The sequence below is a fragment of the Chenopodium quinoa genome, unplaced genomic scaffold (assembly GCF_001683475.1).
Source record: "Chenopodium quinoa cultivar QQ74 unplaced genomic scaffold, ASM168347v1, whole genome shotgun sequence".
Taxonomy (NCBI): Eukaryota; Viridiplantae; Streptophyta; class Magnoliopsida; order Caryophyllales; family Amaranthaceae; genus Chenopodium; species Chenopodium quinoa.
The window spans coordinates 16664-36697 of record NW_018742358.1 but is presented as its reverse complement, the minus strand read 5'-3'; the positions used below and the strand labels follow the sequence as shown (position 1 = coordinate 36697).

The window sequence follows — 20034 nt, the reverse complement described above, 5'->3', positions numbered from 1 at the left end:
TTTTCAAATATGCCCCTCTTCTTCAAAAAAAAAAGAAAAAAAAATGTTGTTATTTAATTTTTTTTCTTTAGTCCAAAACTAATGTCTTTATATTTGGTAGTTAGAACGTTATTAGTATTGTAGACATTTGATTATGGCTCCCCAAAAACCAAACTCAATGATAAGTATCTTTCACGTCTTTGATTATCGAGTTAGGTGAAGAGTTGAAGAGTCTCGTGAATTTCCCTTAAGTTATAACGAAAAAGTTATGGCCAAAATACTAAATCGAGCCCAAATCGAGCCTTACCTACGACCCAATGACCATGTGGAGGGTTCATTAACCTTAAACATCATTCCTAAATCCCTTAGGACTTATTATTAGCTTCTAGAATTTTCTAAAAGGTTCTAATTTATCCTGTTTTTGAAAAGATAAAGATTTAAGAATTTTACTTCAGATAAAACACTTGATTTTCAATGATTTAAATTCTGATAAAATTAGAATACGTACGAATATTCGATTAACCCAATTTGATTGGAAGTCGAATTCCGTACGGATTCTATCTTCTAAAAATATCGCTGAGCGATAGAAATATCGCGTCGAGATAGCGCCTGTTTGACTCCGAGTTGGATTATGACTCTTTTCTGATCCTTTGACCCTTTTTTTTCTTTATAAGTAGAGGTAGTTTCACCCCATTTTCAATCATCAACAAGCTTGATCACCAACAATCATCATCTAATCCCATCTTTCTCTAAGCTAAAAGCTTTTCTCACTCTCTTTCTAGCCTAGCCTAAACACATCCCAACACCATCTTGATATTCTCTTCAATCACACATCATATTTCCTTCACGAGCTTTGAATACTCCTAGCCAATCTCGAAAGTTGTCTTCGACCTCGTCGTGAAAGGTTGATAGTTCTTAGGGTTTGGTCCCAAATCTATATTTCAATTCTTATTTGATTTAATCTTTCTTGAACTTATTAACGTGTGTATTGTTTTGATAGAAAGAGATACGAGGCATTAAAGTGAGTAGATCTACCATCCTTATTCCTCGTTTTTTATATAGAAATCATGCTTAGAACATTATTTTAATTCCTAGTATCATGTTAGGATGCTTTTATGATTCCTAGTATCATGTTTAGGGTGTTAATTAATATCACTACTAGAAAAGAGGCCATTTCCGACGGAAAAATTCCGTCGGAAACACCCTAAATTCCGTCGGAAAACACTGTTCCGACGGAAATTCCGTCGGAACTGGTTGTCGGAACACCCTTTGTAGGTAAAATGGCCAATTTCGTCGGAACCAACTTTTCCGACGGAAATTCTGTTGGAACAGCTTTTTCCGACGGAATTTTTTCGCCGGAAAAGGAATTCCGATCACCGGAAAGTCCGTCGGAAACCGCATTAAAAAAATAAAAAAAAAACCCCGGCACCACCCCAACTACCCTACCCAGCCACCACCTCACCAGGCCAGCCACACCTGCACCCACACCACACCACCCACCAAACCAGCCCACAACACCCACACCACACCACCCACCAAACCAGCCCACACCACACCACACCACACCACACAACAAACCACCCACCAAACCAGCCCACAACACCCACACCACACCACCCACCAAACCAGCCCACACCAGAACACACCACCCACCAAACTAGCCCACAGCAACCCACACCCACGCCCCTAACCCACTGCCGGCCCACCCCAACCACCACCCAGAACCCCCCCAACCAAGACCACCACCCAGAACCCCCCCCCCCACCTTCATCCTAACCCGAAAAACATAAAATCAACCCAAATTTTTTAAAAAAATCAACAAAATTCAACCCAAATTTGAAAAAAAAAATCAACAAAATAATCAACCAAAATTTGAACAAAAAAAAATCAAACTAAATTCGTACAACACATCAACAACAAAACCAAACCAAATTCGTACATAAAATCAAACAAAAAAAATATTAATAACACAAAAACATACCTTAAAATCCAAATTGAATTCGAATTTGGTTTATTAAGGCCAAATTTGACCATGAAAAAGTCTAGATCCAGACTTTTTCATGGTCAAATTTGACCAAAAAACCCATTCATATCTTCACCAAGACTACTCACCGTCACACCATCCGCCGAAAAACGCCGGAAAAAGCCATAGGCGTATAGAAGAAGGAGAAACAGAAGGAAGGAGAAGAGAGAGAAAGGGGCGAGGAAGGAGAATGGTCGAGGAAGGAAAAAGAAAAGAGAAGGAAGGAGAGGAGAAAGAAAGGGGCGAGGAAGGAGAAATAGAAGGAAGGAGAAAGAGAAGGAATGAGAGGAGAAAGAAAGGGTCGAGGAAGGAGCAAGAGAAGGAAAGAGAAAGAGAAGGAAAGAGAGGCGTGGAGGAGAGGAGAGAGAAAACCAAAATGTTAGGGGTGGGATGGGAAACCGAGTTTTGTAGGGTTTTTTAGGTTTTTTTTTTTATTATTTAATTGAATTCCGACGGGATTATCCGTCGGAAAATTACGTTTCCGACGGATTTTATTTCCGTCGCAAGATTAAGTTTCCGACGGAAAATTCTGTCGGAATACCCGTAAATTCCAATGGATTTGTATTCCGTAAAAATTCCGTCGGAAATTTTTCCGACAAATTTTAATTCCGTCGGAAATTTCCAACGGATTTCATGTCCGTCGGAGCTAGTCCGTCGTAAATTGACCTATTTCTAGTAGTGTATTTCTAATATCATGCTTTCTAGTATCATGTTTAGGTTAAAGCTTTGATCTTTATTATTTAGCGACATGATAGGGTTTATTATTAATCCGTTTAGTATCATGCCTAGGATCTTGCTAATTATGCTTTGAGGATATTATTATGATGATGATGATTTGTTGTGTCAATTAATGATTATATGTTGCTTGATTAATTATCATTTATTGTTATTGCTTGATCACACCCTTTCTTGTAGGTTTAAAGAGGATTTGTACTTGAAATCACGCATAATAAGATAATTAATAATTTGAATTTAGGCTGATATGATTTTAATTCAAGGGATCAGCAATATTAGATTTATTTGTGCATTAATAATCAACTAACATAGATTAAACAGGTTTAGGGCTAATTTGTTGGATGTATGTTGACCGAGAAGCGCACATGAATATCATAAGAATTAAGTAGAGGCCGATTTAGGACGTGTTCAATCTCTTTTAGGTTGAATTCGTACCATCATCCCCGAATATCCAGTCATGGTTCCGGACCACTATGGAGTTAGCGATCTCCGTTATCGTAAATGGGGTGCAACCTTCACACCCGTGAACGGTTTACAAGTTTCTAAAACTTGTTGGTGACTCTTTTATCTCTAGCTTCCTTCCCTTTGGACGCCACCATGCTTAAATGCATGATTACAATGGGGCTCAAAGTTGATGTTTGAAATATTCCCTACAAGTATAAATTGTTTTTGTTTTTTTAATTAAAAATAAGTTGAGATTATAAATAACTCACTGTTGGAGAGCATTAATAAATTTGAAGTTTGTATGTCATTTGATTTGAATTGATATTTTTAATATAAGGCCTAGTTTCATTACCCATATGATTTGAATAGGGCCTCCAAAAAGGTTGGAACGACTTTGAATAGAACATTATATTATTCTCTACAACGTGATCGACTTCATCATTAATAATTTAATATCGAATTCTAAAATTGAAATATACTATTTAATTTGTAAGCAATTGAAATTTATCAATCCATTGTTGAGGTTTTTTTTGTTGAGAGGGGAGTGGGGAGGGGGGTTCGAATTCCCAAAATTTGGGTTTATATCAATTCTACAACATTAGATGTATGATCACCTTGGAAGGGCAATTGCTTGGAGTGGTTGAGCTTTTTGCAGTGTAATGCCAAACTTTTCTTCCACGTCTATATCTTTATAACTATTTGTGCCATGATATTTCCAATTGAATGAATGAAGAAGTGAAGCCAACATTAGATGCACCATCCTATAAGCCAATGGCAAACCTGGACATATCCTTCTTCCTGCTCCAAAGGGTATAAGTTCAAAATGTCGGCCTCTCACATTAATTTCTTTGTTTAGAAATCTTTCTGGTGAAAACAAAAGCGGATTGGTCCATACACTTGGATTACGACCAATAAACCATACATTCACCCACACGTGTGCATTTATCGGCACAAAGTACTTTCCTAGCTCCACAGGCTTTTCAGCTTTGTAAGGTATCAAAAATGGCGTTGGTGGGTGCAATCTAAAAGTTTCTTTCACTATTGCTTGGATATACGGTAAATTTGAGAGATCAGATTCTTGAATAAACTCATGTTTGCCAAAAACTTGTTCTAATTCAGTTTGTGCTTTTTTCATCTTTTCCGGATTACGTAGTAATTCAGTTATTGCCCACTCCAATGTGCTAGAACTTGTATCCGTCCCTGCAGTGAACAAATCCTAATAACAGAAAGATACGTATATAAATAACTTAATATTGACCCACACCAACCATGATCCAAAGTTACAAACCTTCCAATAATCGAGTCTAATTTACCTAAACCGGCCCATTTGTTTCTTAGTATAAGTGATGTAGATTTTAAAATGTTACTTCAATTTCATAAATTCGTTGTTGCTCTCTTTCAATCATTCCAATTTCAAGTCATCTACTAGTATTTGTTTCCTAGTGTTATTTTTTTATGATTGAATTTAACTTTTCTTTTTGACTCAATGTCATATTGTTTTCTACTTTCGTTCTATAGTTGTATTACGCTTTACGCACTCAATATCATTGTACTTGTAATTAATACAAACAAGACAGTAGATAAGGATTTTTTAGGCACAAAGGAAGAGTACATGTGGAAAGGAGTACTTAAGCTAGGTTTTATTAATTTATTCATTTATTGTAAGATGAAGGGGGCTCACTTAAAGGGAGAGATAGGAGTAATTCCTCAAATGAGTCCTATATGATTTGATCTCTAGACGGTTAAAATCAAGGGATACGAGGTGGGTGCAATGTCAATATGTCACTATTCTACCACCTCAACTTCAGTACTAGGATAGTTGGGTAAAGGATAGATGTGTAGGTATTACGGTATGCATAATCAATATACCCCATATATAATTAACGTATATATGAGGTTTAATTCAATTTTCAATTGTTGCACTTTTTTTTTTTTTTTTTTTGAATAATTCAATTGTGGCACTTAATTGAGGACAAACATAAATAAAAAATGTTGCAATTGAAACCGAAAGAGTATTTGGGAATATAAAATCTAGTACTTAAGGGTATCTTTATTGAGGTAAATTTTGTACATACAATAATGGTATTTAACTACTAGGCCACAACTTTTTATATGCAATTAATAGACATCAAATTACTTATAAAGAACAACTCAAAAATATTTAGGGGGGTCAGGCCCTTGCCAGTCCTAACAAAGATCCGCCCTTGTGTACATACTTTTTAAAAGTTTTTGTAAAATAATAATTAAATAATGTACAACCCTATAGTAAAAACCTAATACACTAATGACACATATCCAGTATATTATGTATATCAAAGCTCAACATTTTTAACATTTTTATGGCACATATATTCTCTGTTTTTTATTAGTTGCATCACTTTCTAAAAATGGAAAGTTTTAATTTAAATACATCACTTTTCCTATTATTTTATAAATTTTCTCTATTTCTCTTTACTCCAAAAATTGCCTAGGAACCCACGATCATAAAAGTGATGCAACTAATTAAAAAAAACGGAAGAAGTAGTAAACAAAGTTAAATGAGACTGTAAACTCTAAATGAATGAATACGGAGTATTTCTAAAATTTTATTTCCTCCGTTCTTTTTTACTCGACCTGTTTCATTTGTCACGCTTGTTAATGTAGAAATTTAGCCATTAATAACTTCTGTTTCGGGTGAAAACAATGGGACCTTGCCGAAGGTCCGCTGAAATGGAGAAGGCTGGATTCGGTCCAAGTTATGTTGGGCCGAAGGTTTCCTGCACAGTAAACACACGTAAACTAGCCTCGGGGGTGTTGCCGAGGAAGGCCCCTCCGATGCTAAAGTCAGTACAATGTGTAAGAAGAGGACACTATGCAAGAGAGTTTGTTGCTTGAGGCTTTTATGGAATATATCAGAATATATGAATGAACATATGAATCTATATCTGAATAATCTATGAATGTATCAATATTGATGGCTTTTATACCTCATCATACATGGAGAGGTTGGGCCTTAGCCCAATTGGCTTGCTTTGTGGGCTGACCTTTGACTTTAGCACAATTGGAGAGTTGAACCTTGACCTTGGGCTTTTAATTGGATCATTTAGTGCTTAGGCCCAATTGGACTAAATTGGACCCAAACAACTTGCCCCCCAGACCCGATTTGGAAGGATGACGGGTCGGGTTTGATTTAATTCAGAAAAGGAGGGAAGTAAATGATTTAATTAATCCAAAAATTTGAATTTAAACCGTAATTAATGAGATAACAACGGTTAAGGCAGATGATTGTGGAAGTTGGACGGATAATGGGCAGTTTAATCACAAGATCATGTGTTTAACGGTTACTTAGTGGAGTATTTAAGAGAAATTAAAACGCAGACTCCTCGTATCCCATTCCTGGAGATATAAACAGAGGCGCGTCATCTCTCCTCACTTATTCACCAACACAAACCCAGAATTCTCGAGAGAGAAACCAAGAACCCGCATCAAAACTTCGCAAATTCCCCGAGCATTAAGCTTAGAAACTGAGACTTGCCACTACGAACTCGTAAATCGGCAACTTTCACTTCAGATTAAGGTAAATTCCTTTGATTTCAGTTTATTTTTCTTCGAATTCGAACTCCTTCCCCTTTTCTTTCGACTTTTTTCTTCGAAATAATCAATGGCAAGAGGAGTTAGAGGTAGAGCCCGTGCTCCAAGAAGAGCAAGGCCGATTCCCGATCCTAGGAACAGGATTGGGACCTGGAATGGACAAAGGCCAGAGTCTGACCCTGCTGAAGGGATTAGGGCGACTCCCCTTTCCTCGGCTCCTCCTCAGAGAACGGAGGAGTCGAGCGCTTCTGGACGGGATGATGAAGTTCCCGCTGTCCTTTGGGATATCCTCCCCGGGTTTTCAGAATGGGAGAATGCCGAAGTTGCTTCGGCCATGATAAAGAACCGCCCCTACCCATGGTGGGTGGAGAATGCCGATCAATATCGATTGCCGAGCAAATTGAGTTGCATTACGACATTTTTGAAGCTGATGGGTATTGGTGCCGAATGCCCTCGGCATCCGATAGAATCCATCGTCCACCCCCGGGGTATGTGGGGGTGTACACAAGACAGCTTCAGTACGGGCTGAGGTTCCCTTTGGACGTATTCGTCCGAGACTTGCTGATCCATTACAACATCTCTCTATGTCAGTTAACTCCCACCAGCATCCGAAGGGTGATGACATACTTATGGGTCTGCAAGTTCTTCAAGTATGTGCCGAACCTGCACTGCTTCAAAAAGCTCCATCGGCTAGTGCCAAATATTCAAAGTGGGCACGAAAGCCATGGTTCTGGGTGGTACCGGATTGAGTCCCGGCCCTAATACCTAACCATGTGGCCAAACGACTCTTCAGACAAGGACTGGAGAGGTCAATGGATTTGGGTTAGGGCACCCACAGATCCGGGCCACCCTTGCGTCTTCAGCGCTCCCCGGTACCTCGCTGAGCCTGATCCCGAAATGGGAAGTCTAGGTCCCCCCGCAGATAACGGGGCGGATCCGAACCTTGATCAGCAACATATCTTCGGCAAGCTGCCGAACCGGGGGGGGCAGTGACCGAATGCAGCATATCCCGGAGACTTGGCTCCCCGATACGCATTACGTTTTCCAAGAGAACATGCTAGCAGCTGTTGGCCTCAGCCGAAAGTTTAAGGATGGTAAGCTTCTTCGGCTGGGGCCGAGGCTTTTTAACTATCTCTTTTTCTTCTCTCGCTTCGCTTTTTTATGCTGTGCCAACCTATCTGAACTAACCTTTCCCCTTTCCTTTTTCAGAGCGGGACGAGACCAACGTTGGCATTAACTACGCTCGTCTTGGTGTCAACCGAGAACGAGTTGTAACTGAACGGGCCCCGTCTATCACTGAGCCGAGGCATAGGGAAGTTCATCTAGACTCTTCCCACTTCCAAATTGAGGCTGTTGCTCTGTATCAGAGGCAGAAGCCTTGGTGGAAGAAGAGAGACCCCTGGTTTCAGCTGCTGGACGAAGAAGCTGAAGCTGCCCGTACAGCCGAAGAGGTTGCACGGGTTCTCGAAGCTTGCGAAGGAGGAGAAGGGTCCTCCAGAGCTGCTGAAGCAGAAGCTGCAGCTAGAGCAGCTGAAGAAGACGAGGCTTTGCTGAAGACCTCGGTGAGCTTTCAGACTTAACTTTGTCTTTCTTTTTTCTTTTTTTTTTTTTTTTTTTTTTTTTTTTACTCACATTCTTCCTCCCCCCTGTCTGTTACAGTCTGAAGAGAGTAACAGACATAGAGAAGGGAAAGCTCCTGTTCGTCCCGAAGACCAAATACAAGGAGAGTCTTCAGACTCAGATATGGACGAGCAGCCCCTTCAGAAAAGGCGCCGAAGGATGGCCATCATCGGCCCTCATGACTTTCAGCGGAGGCCGATGACCATCGGCGTTGCAATAAGGGAACCCGAGGAAGGCAATGGATCGCCGAGGGTTCCCCGGCCACCACCCCAATCACCTCAAAAGACCCCTCCGCCACCTCCTGAGATGGAGGTGGATCAGAGAACTCCCGAATCTAAGGGAGGGGTCCAAGAAGAAATTAAGGAGAGTGCTGCTGAGCACGAAAACAAGGATGTCGTGATGTCCAGTGCTGAGGGCTTCACGGCAGACATCGCAAGAGAGGTTGAGGCTTTCGTCCTCACCCCTAAAGAAGAGGAGGTCATAGTAATTGACTCCTCTGAGAAGGATGATGCTGAGCCATCCAAAGCTAATCAAGCTCCATCGTCATCCTTCCCTTCCTTCCAGACTCTGCAATCTGGAGAAATGGGTTTCTCGGCCCCCCGAATTCCAATCCCAGACCACATCTGGGACCTCATATGGGGTCAGAACCGAGAAGGAGCTGCAGCCTACTTCGGCGATTTTGCTGGCATGTCCGAAGTAGATAGGGCAAGGATCTGGTCGCTGAAGGCCACTGCTGGGATGGGCGAATCCAGCAGATCAGTTCCTGACCCAGCCAGGTCTAACCAACTGCTGATGATGCAGGTAATTTTCCTTGTCTTCATTTCCTCTGAAATTCAGCTCTATTTTTATTATTATAAATATATATATATGTTTTTTTTTTTTTTTTTTTTTTTTTTGTCTTCCTGTTTTCAGTTCGTGCACAATCAGACTCTCACTGTAGAGCTGATAGATACCCTACAAGATAGGGTAGACGCTGCTATGCACAACAAGAAGGTAGCTGAAGAGGAATTAAAGCTTGCTAAGCTGAAGCAAGCAGCAGCTGAAGAGAAGCAGCAGAAGGGTGAGGAGTATGAGAAAAGAGCTGCTGAAGCCCTCAAAACCTTCTGCGACGCTATGGAGAAGGAAGTTTTTCCCCCACTGATGGAAGGGGAAAAATTCCTCCAGGAGCATATGGGAGTGGACGTCTCCAAATTCAAGGCTGCTGTTGAGAGCCGTATTCAGGAAGGAGCTGCTGCACAAGCTGAAGTGCAGCAACGTCTAGAAGCTCTTGAAGCCAGCCGAATGGCTGCTGAAGAGCTGCTCCAGGCCAAAGATGTCCAACTCTCAGAGGCTGCTGCTGCTGACGAAGCTCAGAGAGCTAAACTCCATGAGGCTGAGGATCAACTGATGACCAAAAAAGTTGAAGTGGCCCAAGCTCAGATAAAGGCTTCCCAAGTTCAGCAGGAGCTGAATGAGCTGAAAGGTTCCTCCTCCAAGCTCGCTGATGAGCTGAAGAAATCCAAGGAAGACTTGGAGGAGACCCAGAAGAATCTGGCTGATGCTGAGGCTCTACTCAAAGTCCGTGTCTATACCCAAGAGGAATATGAGATGGGTTTCAGAAACGGGTTCAGAGTATGCCGAAGAGTCTGCCTTCATGCTGAACCGAAGCTGGACTGGTCTAAATGTGCTGAATGGGTCCAGAATCCCGAAGACCCTCATATGAAGTATGCAACTCCAGTCGAAGCTGAAATTCTTAAGGCTGAGGAAGCCGAATAGGAAGCTGAGAGAATGGAGTTGGAAGCTGAACAGAGGGAAAGGGAGGCTCGGCAGAGTGCAAAGCCCGCTTCTTCTGCTGCTGGGGCTGAGGCCACCATGGGGCTCAACGCTGATCAGTCTGATCCTCAGGCTGAAGCATAGGAACTCGGGCAGTCGTCTTCAGAATCTTGCGGTTCATCATGTGCTTCACTTTAGACTTGCCGCTTTCTGAATTTTTTGCCTTGTTTTTTGCTTCAGCTTGCCTTGTCGTACAACAGTTTATTTTTTTGCTTATGTACGTATTTCGGCAGCTGTTATTTTCCGCTTGTGGGCGGCTGCCGATACAGTTTAATTGAACTTGTAGCTCAATTTCTGAGCCTGAATTATTAATCTGATGCTCTTTTCTTCAGTTGCTTTGTTTTTTAATGCTTTACTGTTTCTGTTTCTTCAATTCTGCCGAACATACTTCAATTCTGCCGTACATACTTGCACTGAGAGTGCTTCTTGCCCCCCCCATAAATTGAAGTATGACTTCAGCTGAATAAGCAATTTCTTCACTTCTTCAAAATGGGTATCCGAAACACAGGGCCAACTGAAGGCAATGCTTCTGGGATACAAGTCTTACTGAAGATTGACTTCATCTGAAAGTTGGATATCCGAAACGCAGGGCCAACTGAAGGCAATGCTTCGGATATTAGCTTTCTGGGATACAAGGCTCAGTTAAGGCAATATCCCAGAATTGTCCATGGACTCATGTCTTTGGAGAACAAGTCTTACTGAAGTTTGACTTCAGCTGAAAGACCAGTGTTCTTTTAAAAGACGCATATCCGAAACACAGGGCCAACTGAAGGAAATGTTTCGAATAATGGCTTTCTGGGATACAAGGCTCAGTTAAGGCAATATCCCAGAATTGTCCATGGACTCATGTCTTTGGAGAACAAGTCTTACTGAAGATTGACTTCATCTGAAAGTTGGATATCCGAAACGCAGGGCCAACTGAAGGCAATGCTTCGGATATTAGCTTTCTGGGATACAAGGCTCAGTTAAGGCAATATCCCAGAATTGTCCATGGACTCATGTCTTTGGAGAACAAGTCTTACTGAAGTTTGACTTCAGCTGAAAGACCAGTGTTCTTTTAAAAGACGCATATCCGAAACACAGGGCCAACTGAAGGCAATGTTTCGAATAATGGCTCTCTGGGATACAAGGCTCAGTTAAGGCAATATCCCAGAATTGTCCATGGACTAATGTCTTTGGAGAACAAGTCTTACTGAAGTTTGACTTCAGCTGAAAGACCAGTGTTCTTTAAAAAGACGCATATCCGAAACACAGGGCCAACTGAAGGCAATGTTTCGAATAATGGCTCTCTGGGATACAAGGCTCAGTTAAGGCAATATCCCAGAATTGTCCATGGACTAATGTCTTTGGAGAACAAGTCTTACTGAAGTTTGACTTCAGCTGAAAGACCAGTGTTCTTTAAAAAGACGAGTTTTGTCAGCAATCTGAAACCCAGTTACCCGAAGGCGAAGGTTTTAGACGAGGCTGAATAAACAATTTTCAACTTTTGCTGTTATCCTTGATTTTCTGTCTACCTTTGAAAAATGGATACCCGAAACACAGGGCCAACTTAAGGCAATGTTTCGGATAATGGCTCTCTGGGATACAAGGCTCAGTTAAGGCAATATCCCAGAATTGTCCATGGACTCATGTCTTTGGAGAACAAGTCTTACTGAAGTTTGACCTCAGCTGAAAGACCAGTGTTCTTTAAAAAGACGAGTTTTGTCAGCAATCTGAAACCCAGTTACCCGAAGGCGAAGGTTTCAGACGAGGCTGAATAAAAAAACCCTTAAAGAGTAGATAGAACAAAGAAAATTTTGAAAGGATAAAAAGTTGTAAACATTTATATAAATGGCGGCTCCAAGGCCTTTCATTAGTTCAAAATGTACTTACAAAGATTGTTCTGCCCCGAAGGGTTTACACATGGTATTTTTTCAGTACATCAGCGTTCCAGTGATTTTTCAACTCAGTTCCATCCAACTGCCGAAGTCGGTATGTCCCTGGCTGAAGCTCATCATAAATTTCATAAGGTCCCTCCCATGCAGCTGAGAGTTTCCCATGGATTCGGCCTTTCTGAACTGCAACAGCATTCCGAAGGACAAGGTCTCCAATTTTGAGAGGCCTTGCATGGACCCTTCGGTTATAAAATTTGCTGATTCTCTGCTTATAGGCGGCCATTCTATCTCGGGCTGAGTCTCTTACTTCGTCGAGGAAATCGAGAGATTCCCTCATCAGTCGCTCATTCTCAGCCGAGAAGTGGTGCACTCAAAGGCTCTCAGAGCCAATTTCCACTGGAAGGACGGCTTCGGCACCATACACCAGTTCAAAAGGTGAGTGGCCCGTTGCCTCTTTTTCAGTTGTCCGAAGGGACCAAAGGGTTCCAGGGAGCTCCTCTAGCCATTTGGACTTTTGATCTTCCACCCTCTTCCTGAGGGCATTTAAGATCTGTTTATTTGCAGCTTCGGCTTGTCCGTTACTTTGCGGGTGGCATACCGCTGAATATGCCAGTCTGATGCCGAACTGATCTGTATACCGCTTCAGCGGTAAGTTATCAAATTGCCTCCCATGATCGAAGACAAATACTCTCGGGATGCCAAAGCGAGTGATGATATTCTGCCAGATAAATTTTCTGACAGTTTGCTCTGTAATGTTCGAGGCTGCTTCGGCCTCGATCCATTTACTGAAGTAGTCGACACCAACTATCAGCCATTTTTTCTGGTACACAGCCTCTGGAAATGGTCCCAGTATATCCAGTCCCCATTGGGCAAACGGGAGTGGATTAAGGATCGACTGAAGATCCCTTGCTGGCTGATGGATAACTGGAGCGTATTTTTGACACTTTTCGCATTTCCGAACCAGCTCCTTAGCATCTGCGATCATGGTGGGCCAGTAATATCCAGCCCTCAATGCCTTGTGGGCTAAGGTTCTTCCCCCAATGTGGTTCCCACAGATGCCGAGGTGAATCTCCCGTAGGATATAATCTGCATCTGTTGGTCCCACGCATTTCAGCAATGGGGCTGAGAAGGACTTTTTCAGAAGTTCCCCCCTGAAGACAATGAACCTAGAGCTGGTTCTCTTCATCTTGGAGGCCAAAGCTTTATCTTCAGGAGTTTCTCCCCGAAGCTTGAAAGCTAGGATGGGGTCCATCCAACTAGGCTCTGGGTCAGCACAGCACACTTCAGGTGCTTCGTCGACACTTCTCTCTCGACGCACTTCTACATATACAGATCTGTTCAGCTCGGTAAAAGATGAACTAGCAAGTTTGGAGAGTGCATCGGCTTGAGTATTCTGACCCCTTGGGATCAGCTGAACCTCAAAAGTTTTCAGCTCTGCAATAACTGATTTGATCTTGGCAAGATAAGCTATCATGGAGGGCTCTTTGGCCTCGTAGCTGCCACTGATCTGATATGCAACTAGATGAGAGTCTGTTTTTAAGCAGACATGATCGGCTTCCAAGGAGATGCACAATTTTAGGCCGGCGATTGCTGCCTCATACTCGGCTTCATTGTTCGAGGCCTTAAAAGAAAACTTTAGTGCATACTCAAAGGATTTGCCTTCGGGAGAAGTTATCACTACTCCTGCCCCCGAACCGTTTTCGGTGGAAGATCCATCCGTAAACACGGTCCAGACTTTCTTTTCACTATCTAGCGCTTCTTGGTATGAGCATTCGGCCAAGAAATCCGCTAGAGCTTGAGCCTTAATGGCAGCCCTCGGACGGTAGCTGATGCTGAATTCGGTGAGCTCAAAAGCCCACTTGGCTAGCCTACCAGATTTTTCAACCTTGCCGAGAACTTTTTCCAACGGCTGATCAGTTAAGACCACTATCTGATGGCAATCAAAATAGGGCCTCAGCTTCCGAGCAGCTACTACTACCGCGAAAGCAACTTTCTCGAGTAGATAATAGCGAGTCTCGGCATCCATCAGTGTATGACTGACGAAGTAGATCGGTTGCTGACTCTTACTCTCTTCCTTCAGCAATACTGCGCTGATGGTGGCTGGGCTAACGACCACATATAGGTACAAAGTTTCTCCTTCAGCTGGGCTAGCCAGCGTTGGGAGTTGAGCCAGATGCTCCCGAAGCTGTTTAAAGGCGTCTTTTTGCTCTTCCTCCCAAACGAGCTCTTTTGTTTTCGGGAGTTTCAGGGCTTTGAAGAAAGGTAACCCCTTATCCGAAGCTCTGGAAATGAACCTCGAGAGGGTTGCCATTCTTCCGGTGAGCCGCTGAACATCCCGCTTCGTTTTTGGCTCAGGAAGGTCGAGCGCCGCTTTGACTTTAGAGGGATTGGCATCAATCCCCCTTTTGCTGACCATGAACCCAAGGAATTTCCCTGACTTCACGCCGAAGACACACTTCTTCGGATTCAGCTTCATTTGATGCTTTCTCAAGGTGGCGAAAGTTTCAGCCAGGTCCTTTACATGGTCCTCTAGTTTTTTGCTTTTGACGATCGAATCGTCAACATAGACTTCCATGTTTCGGCCCTTTTGATCGGCGAAAACTTGATCCACCAGCCTTTGATAGGTTGCCCCCGCATTTTTCAATCCGAAGGGCATCATTTTGTAATTGTACACCCCAGCGTTCGTGACGAATGCTGTCTTTGCTCGATCGTCGGGGTGCATAAAGATCTGATGATACCCCGAGAATGCGTCCATGAAACTAAGCAAGGCATGGCCACTTGTCGAATCGACTAGCTGATCGATCCTCGGCAAGGGATAGAAATCCTTTGGACAAGCCTTATTTAGGTCCGTGAAGTCAACGCACATCCTCCAGGTACCATTGGGCTTCTGAACCATCACCACATTTGCCAGCCATTCTGGATATTGGCAAGGTTCGATGAATCCTGCCTCCAATAATTTTTTGACCTCGGCTGCAATGTCTCGGTTCTTATTGGCGGAGTAATTCCGCTTCTTTTGCTTAACTGGTCGACACGTCGGGTCAACATTAAGCTTATGGGAGATGAGGTCTGAACTTATCCCGGGCATATCAGCTGCCGAGAAAGCAAACACATCTCTGTTGTCCCGAAGGAGCTGAATAAGTTCACAACGGGTGTTCGGATCAAGGTCCATCCCGATTGCTACACATTTCTCATCGTCTCCTTCGGCCAACTCAACTGTTTCAGTCTGTTGGTCCATGTCCATTGCCGATGGACTGGACTCTTCAGAATCTGGCCTGCTGCCAATGTCAGCAGGTGTCCCCGTCTTTTTGTTCTTCGGCTGGCTCTCTGAGTCGTGCGGCTCAGCTGAAGAGTTAGCCTTTTCCCTTTCGGGCCCTTTTTCTCTGGGCACAGATCCTTGGGCCGAAGCACTTAGGCCTTTTGGATTTTTTGTGCTTGGCTCTCTTTCTTTTTCTTTCTCCTCCTCATCCTTGTCGTCATCTGGGCGACTACTGGATGGCTTGAGGTAGTTGCACCTTCGGGCGTCCTTTTGGTTGCCCTGTATCCTTTCGGGGAAGCCGGCGTCTGAGACGTAAATCATCAGCTGATGATAAGTTGAGACGACCCCTTGGATCTCGTGAATTATGGGTCTCCCCAAAATCACGTTGTACACTGAAGGAGCGTCGATGACCAAAAATTCAATCATGACGTTCCGGGCTGCCTCATCGCAACCGATGGTGACAGGAAGTGTCACCTTCCCATCTGGATAAGTTGAAGCCCCATTGAACCCGGATACCGGGTAGGGTACCGGCGTAAGGTGCTTGGGCTTCAGCTTAATTTGATTGTAGGCCTTTCGGAACAGAATGTTTGCTCCACTGCCACCGTCAACAAGGACCTTACTGACGTCGTGGTTGGCCACCGTGGCGATGATCACCAACGGATCCTCGTGAGGGAACGTAATCCCCCGGCAGTCGGCGGCTGTGAACGTCATGTTCGGCACCGGCGACTGGGGAGATTGAATGTCAGCGTTGTTCACCTGGTGAGTCAAAGCTCTAAGGTGGCGCTTGTGCTCCCTCCGAGAGTATATTCCTCCCGAGATAACATTGATCGGAGGGAATTTCCCCTCCGGCTTTTTACTGTTTTTCCGGGGGAAGTCGAGGTCCTGCCGAGGGTCCTTTGCTGACCTCTCGGATTCTTTTTTCTCGCGGTGATCCGCGATGTATTTTTTCAAGTATCCCTTCCGGACCATGTCCTCTATCTGGTCCTTCAGTTGGATACACTCCTCAGTGTTGTGTCCCGAAGACTCATGGAACTCGCACCACTGATTTTTATTTTTTCGCTGATACCACTCTGGGAGTGGTCTCGGCTTTCGGTAACTCTGCTCCTCCTTCGTCATGCTGTAAATTTTGGCGCGTGGAAGAGAGAGCGGAGTGTAGGACTCGTATCTGCCTGTGTATGAGGCAGATCTTTCCTTCTTTGGGTCGATGGCCAAAGATTGCTCCGGGGCCTTTGACTTTCCCTTTGCCTTATGGCCTTGGCCTTCAGACAAGGGTATTTGTCTCTGTTTCCCTCCCCCGAATTGAGGTAGGGTTTTCGCTTTGTTCCATTCTTCGGCTCGGATGAACTTATCCGAAGCATTAAGAGCTTCCTCCAAGGTCTGCGGGGTATGCATGACCATGAAGTCTAGGAACTTTCCGGGCTGAAGGCCATTCTGCATTGCGAAAACGGCTAGCCCCTGGTCCAGCTGGGAGACGCTTGATGACTCGTTACTGAAACGGGTCAGGTAGTCTCGGAGGCTTTCGGTTTCCCCCTGTTGCAGACTCATGAGCTCTGCGGTAGTCTTCTCTTGGCGGTTTGCCGTGGAAAACTTGCTCCTGAACTTGGAGGACAGATCATCCCACCCTGTTACGGAGCCTTGCCTTACTCCCTTGGAGATCCACGCTTGCGCGACCCCCTTGAGAGTGGTTGGGAAATATTTGCACCAAGTCGCCTCGGATCTGGGGCAAAGATGCATATGAGTCTCATACGAGGCCACGTGATCCTTCGGATCCGTGGTCCCGTCATATGTGATGTGCGACGGTATTTTAACCGTGGGTACGCGCTCTTCCAGTATCCATTGCTCGAATGGTGAACTGGCGGGTAGCATAACGGCCTTGCCCTTGTTCCTGGCCGAAGGGACCGCGCTCCGCCCTCTTAGAGAGGTAGGAGTGGTTTTCGTCCCTGGCTGGGAAGTCTGGGCCTCGGCTGCAGGGAACGAGAGGCGACTGCGCACGCTCGGTTCCTTGCCGCCGAGTCGGTCAAGGACGCTTCTGCGAACAGTCTCAGGTTCTCGGTGAGTAGATTCTGGCCGAGAAGCTGAGCTGCTGCTCTTATGCGCTTCTGGTCTTGAGGATGAGGATCCTTTTAAAAATTGAGGGTTCTTTTTCCTCTGTTTTTCAGTTTTCCAGGAATCCTCCTCCCACTCTTCCAGTTCCCGGAAGGAAGGAAGCTTCCCACCATCATGGTCTAACTTCCTCCGCTGATGCCGGGTATGCGGAGGAGTTCGATCACGAGGTGGTGGCATATTTTGTGCCCTCATCGCCTCCATGAGTACTGTCAGCGCTCTTGCCACCTCTTCCGAGCTGGGCCCCGTCAAAGGGGTCCTCGGCCGAGTGTGGGAATGAGAGCGCGCAGCCGATGGTTGGCTTTGGGACACTGAATGTGTCCTATGATCGGACTCACCCCTGCTAGACCGAGAGTGACCCGGCCTATAATGAGAATCATGAATTACGGGAGATAGGGAATCCTCCTTGTATGATCCTCCCCCCGAGCCGGCACCCTTGGGAGAGTTCCGGTCCGGCGAGGGTGATGGTGTAGGGGTTTTAGGCTTTTCGCCCGCTCCTTGACGGAGGCTTTTGCTCTTGCGGTTCTTAGCCATTGCTGCTAAGATAATTGCAAGATGATCTTGGTTAGGAATTTGGCTTAAAGATTTTTGAAAGTCTTCCCCACAGACGGCGCCAAATTGTTTCGGGTGAAAACAATGGGACCTTGCCGAAGGTCCGCTGAAATGGAGAAGGCTGGATTCGGTCCAAGTTATGTTGGGCCGAAGGTTTCCTGCACAGTAAACACACGTAAACTAGCCTCGGGGGTGTTGCCGAGGAAGGCCCCTCCGATGCTAAAGTCAGTACAATGTGTAAGAAGAGGACACTATGCAAGAGAGTTTGTTGCTTGAGGCTTTTATGGAATATATCAGAATATATGAATGAACATATGAATCTATATCTGAATAATCTATGAATGTATCAATATTGATGGCTTTTATACCTCATCATACATGGAGAGGTTGGACCTTAGCCCAATTGGCTTGCTTTGTGGGCTGACCATTGACTTTAGCACAATTGGAGAGTTGAACCTTGACCTTGGGCTTTTAATTGGATCATTTAGTGCTTAGGCCCAATTGGACTAAATTGGACCCAAACAACTTCAATATTCCATAAGTAAAAATTATAAAAGTTATATATCATGATATTACTTATACTTATTGTGACGATTCTAACTAGATCTTATATGAGTATGTTTTTCCTTGCAAATAATTCACAAAAGACGGTCAAAGGTGAGATGGTGTATATCGTAAAAGTTAAAGCGGGTCAAATAAAAAATAACGGAGGAACACTATGAATTCTGAAAATGCTAATGAAAGTGGGTGATTTTGTTCAGATGTGTTTTTTAAGTTTTTAAACATAAGTACCCGTTTTACACGATGATTTTTTTTTTTTTTTAATAGATCTTACACTTATTCACCATTTTAATTTAATCATGAAGCATAGTAATTGAAAAATAAATAGAAGAAAAAAATACAAGTTAGATTAAATGGGAGTATTACTTACCACGAGCATATGCTTTAATTCATCAAGGCTTAATTCTTTATTATCAACAAGCTTAAGTAAAGTACCTAAGAAATCATCCTTTGTATCATTTGGATTTTTCAACCTTTCATCAATAATCTCCTCAAAAATTCCTAACAACTTGTTAGCGTAATCCGTAGCCCTTCTCAACACTCCTTGCAAATCCAAGTTCCGAACAAGCGGGAAAAAATCCGAAACGTTAGGCCTCGCAGCCTCTTCTAACAAGGTCCAAATAATATCCTTAAACTCTTGTGAATTCGAAGAATCATGGGTAGCCAAATCTATTGAGAAAATTGTGTTGGACAACAAATTTAACGTGGTAACAAAAGCGGCCTTACCAACATCAATTGGTAGACCGGATTCACTACACTGTCGCGCATACTCAACCAACTCATTTACCTTCTTTAGCCGTAAATCCTGACTAGCATCAAGTTGATGACTAGAGAATAAGTGTATTGTTGCAATCTTTCTAAGGTTACGCCATTTTGGGCTAATTGGGAGAAAAACCATGGAAACTTGATCATGGTTAGTTGCTCTCATAGCATCCGTAATAGCCCTACCCGAAAAGTCCAAGTCATGTTTAAGGAACATTTCTTGGGCTACTTCCGGGGATGATATCACTACCGTAGTGATGCTCCCTAGCTTTAGGGTCATTATGGGACCATAAATTTTTGATAGCTCGGCGACAACATGATGAGGTTTGTCGCCGAGCTTAAGTATGTTGCCTATGATAGGCCACGGTGTTGGTCCCGGAGGAAGTTTATTGGATTTACTAAACAAATTTTTTAGGAAGGTAACAGTGGTTACGACGATGAGGAGGAACAAGGTAATGGTGTAATATTGCTCCATTGATGTAGCAGCTTAGGAGTAGCTGCTAGCGTAGATCAGATGTGATGTAACAATCTAACACGGCTAAAAGTTTCATATATATTGACAAAAATATTTAAGGGACTTTATTACATGTAGTTGAAAACTACCATATTTTTAGATCACGTTGTTTTATAATTATAAATTAATGAAGATGATGAATGGAAGAATCGTGAAGATAAGGAGTAAATAAAACGGTAGGCAAGTGTGTGGATGTGAACAACAAGATCTGATCTTTTGGGACCCTGTA

At 43.6% G+C, this 20034-nt stretch overlaps 1 protein-coding gene across 1 annotated transcript; it reads right to left on the bottom strand.

The window, feature by feature from the left end:
• Positions 1-3367: 3367 nt before the first annotated feature.
• Positions 3368-20012, bottom strand: LOC110695688 (cytochrome P450 76AD1-like). Its single transcript, XM_021872925.1, has 2 exons — positions 18900-20012; positions 3368-4397 (listed from the first exon to the last, which is right to left on the bottom strand). Exons 1-2 carry the CDS (start codon positions 19764-19766, stop codon positions 3792-3794), a joined length of 1473 nt encoding a protein of 490 aa, XP_021728617.1. The 5' UTR covers positions 19767-20012; the 3' UTR covers positions 3368-3791.
• Positions 20013-20034: the final 22 nt, after the last annotated feature.

What these genes read in the sequence shown, in the direction of transcription:
- LOC110695688 (XM_021872925.1), bottom strand. Translation starts at nt 19,766, where the DNA reads ATGGAGCAATATTACACCATTACCTTGTTCCTCCTCATCGTCGTAACC. An exon ending in AATTAAAGCATATGCTCGTG is followed by an intron (nt 4,398 to 18,899) that starts GTAAGTAATACT and finishes TTCTGTTATTAG; the next exon opens with GATTTGTTCACTGCAGGGAC.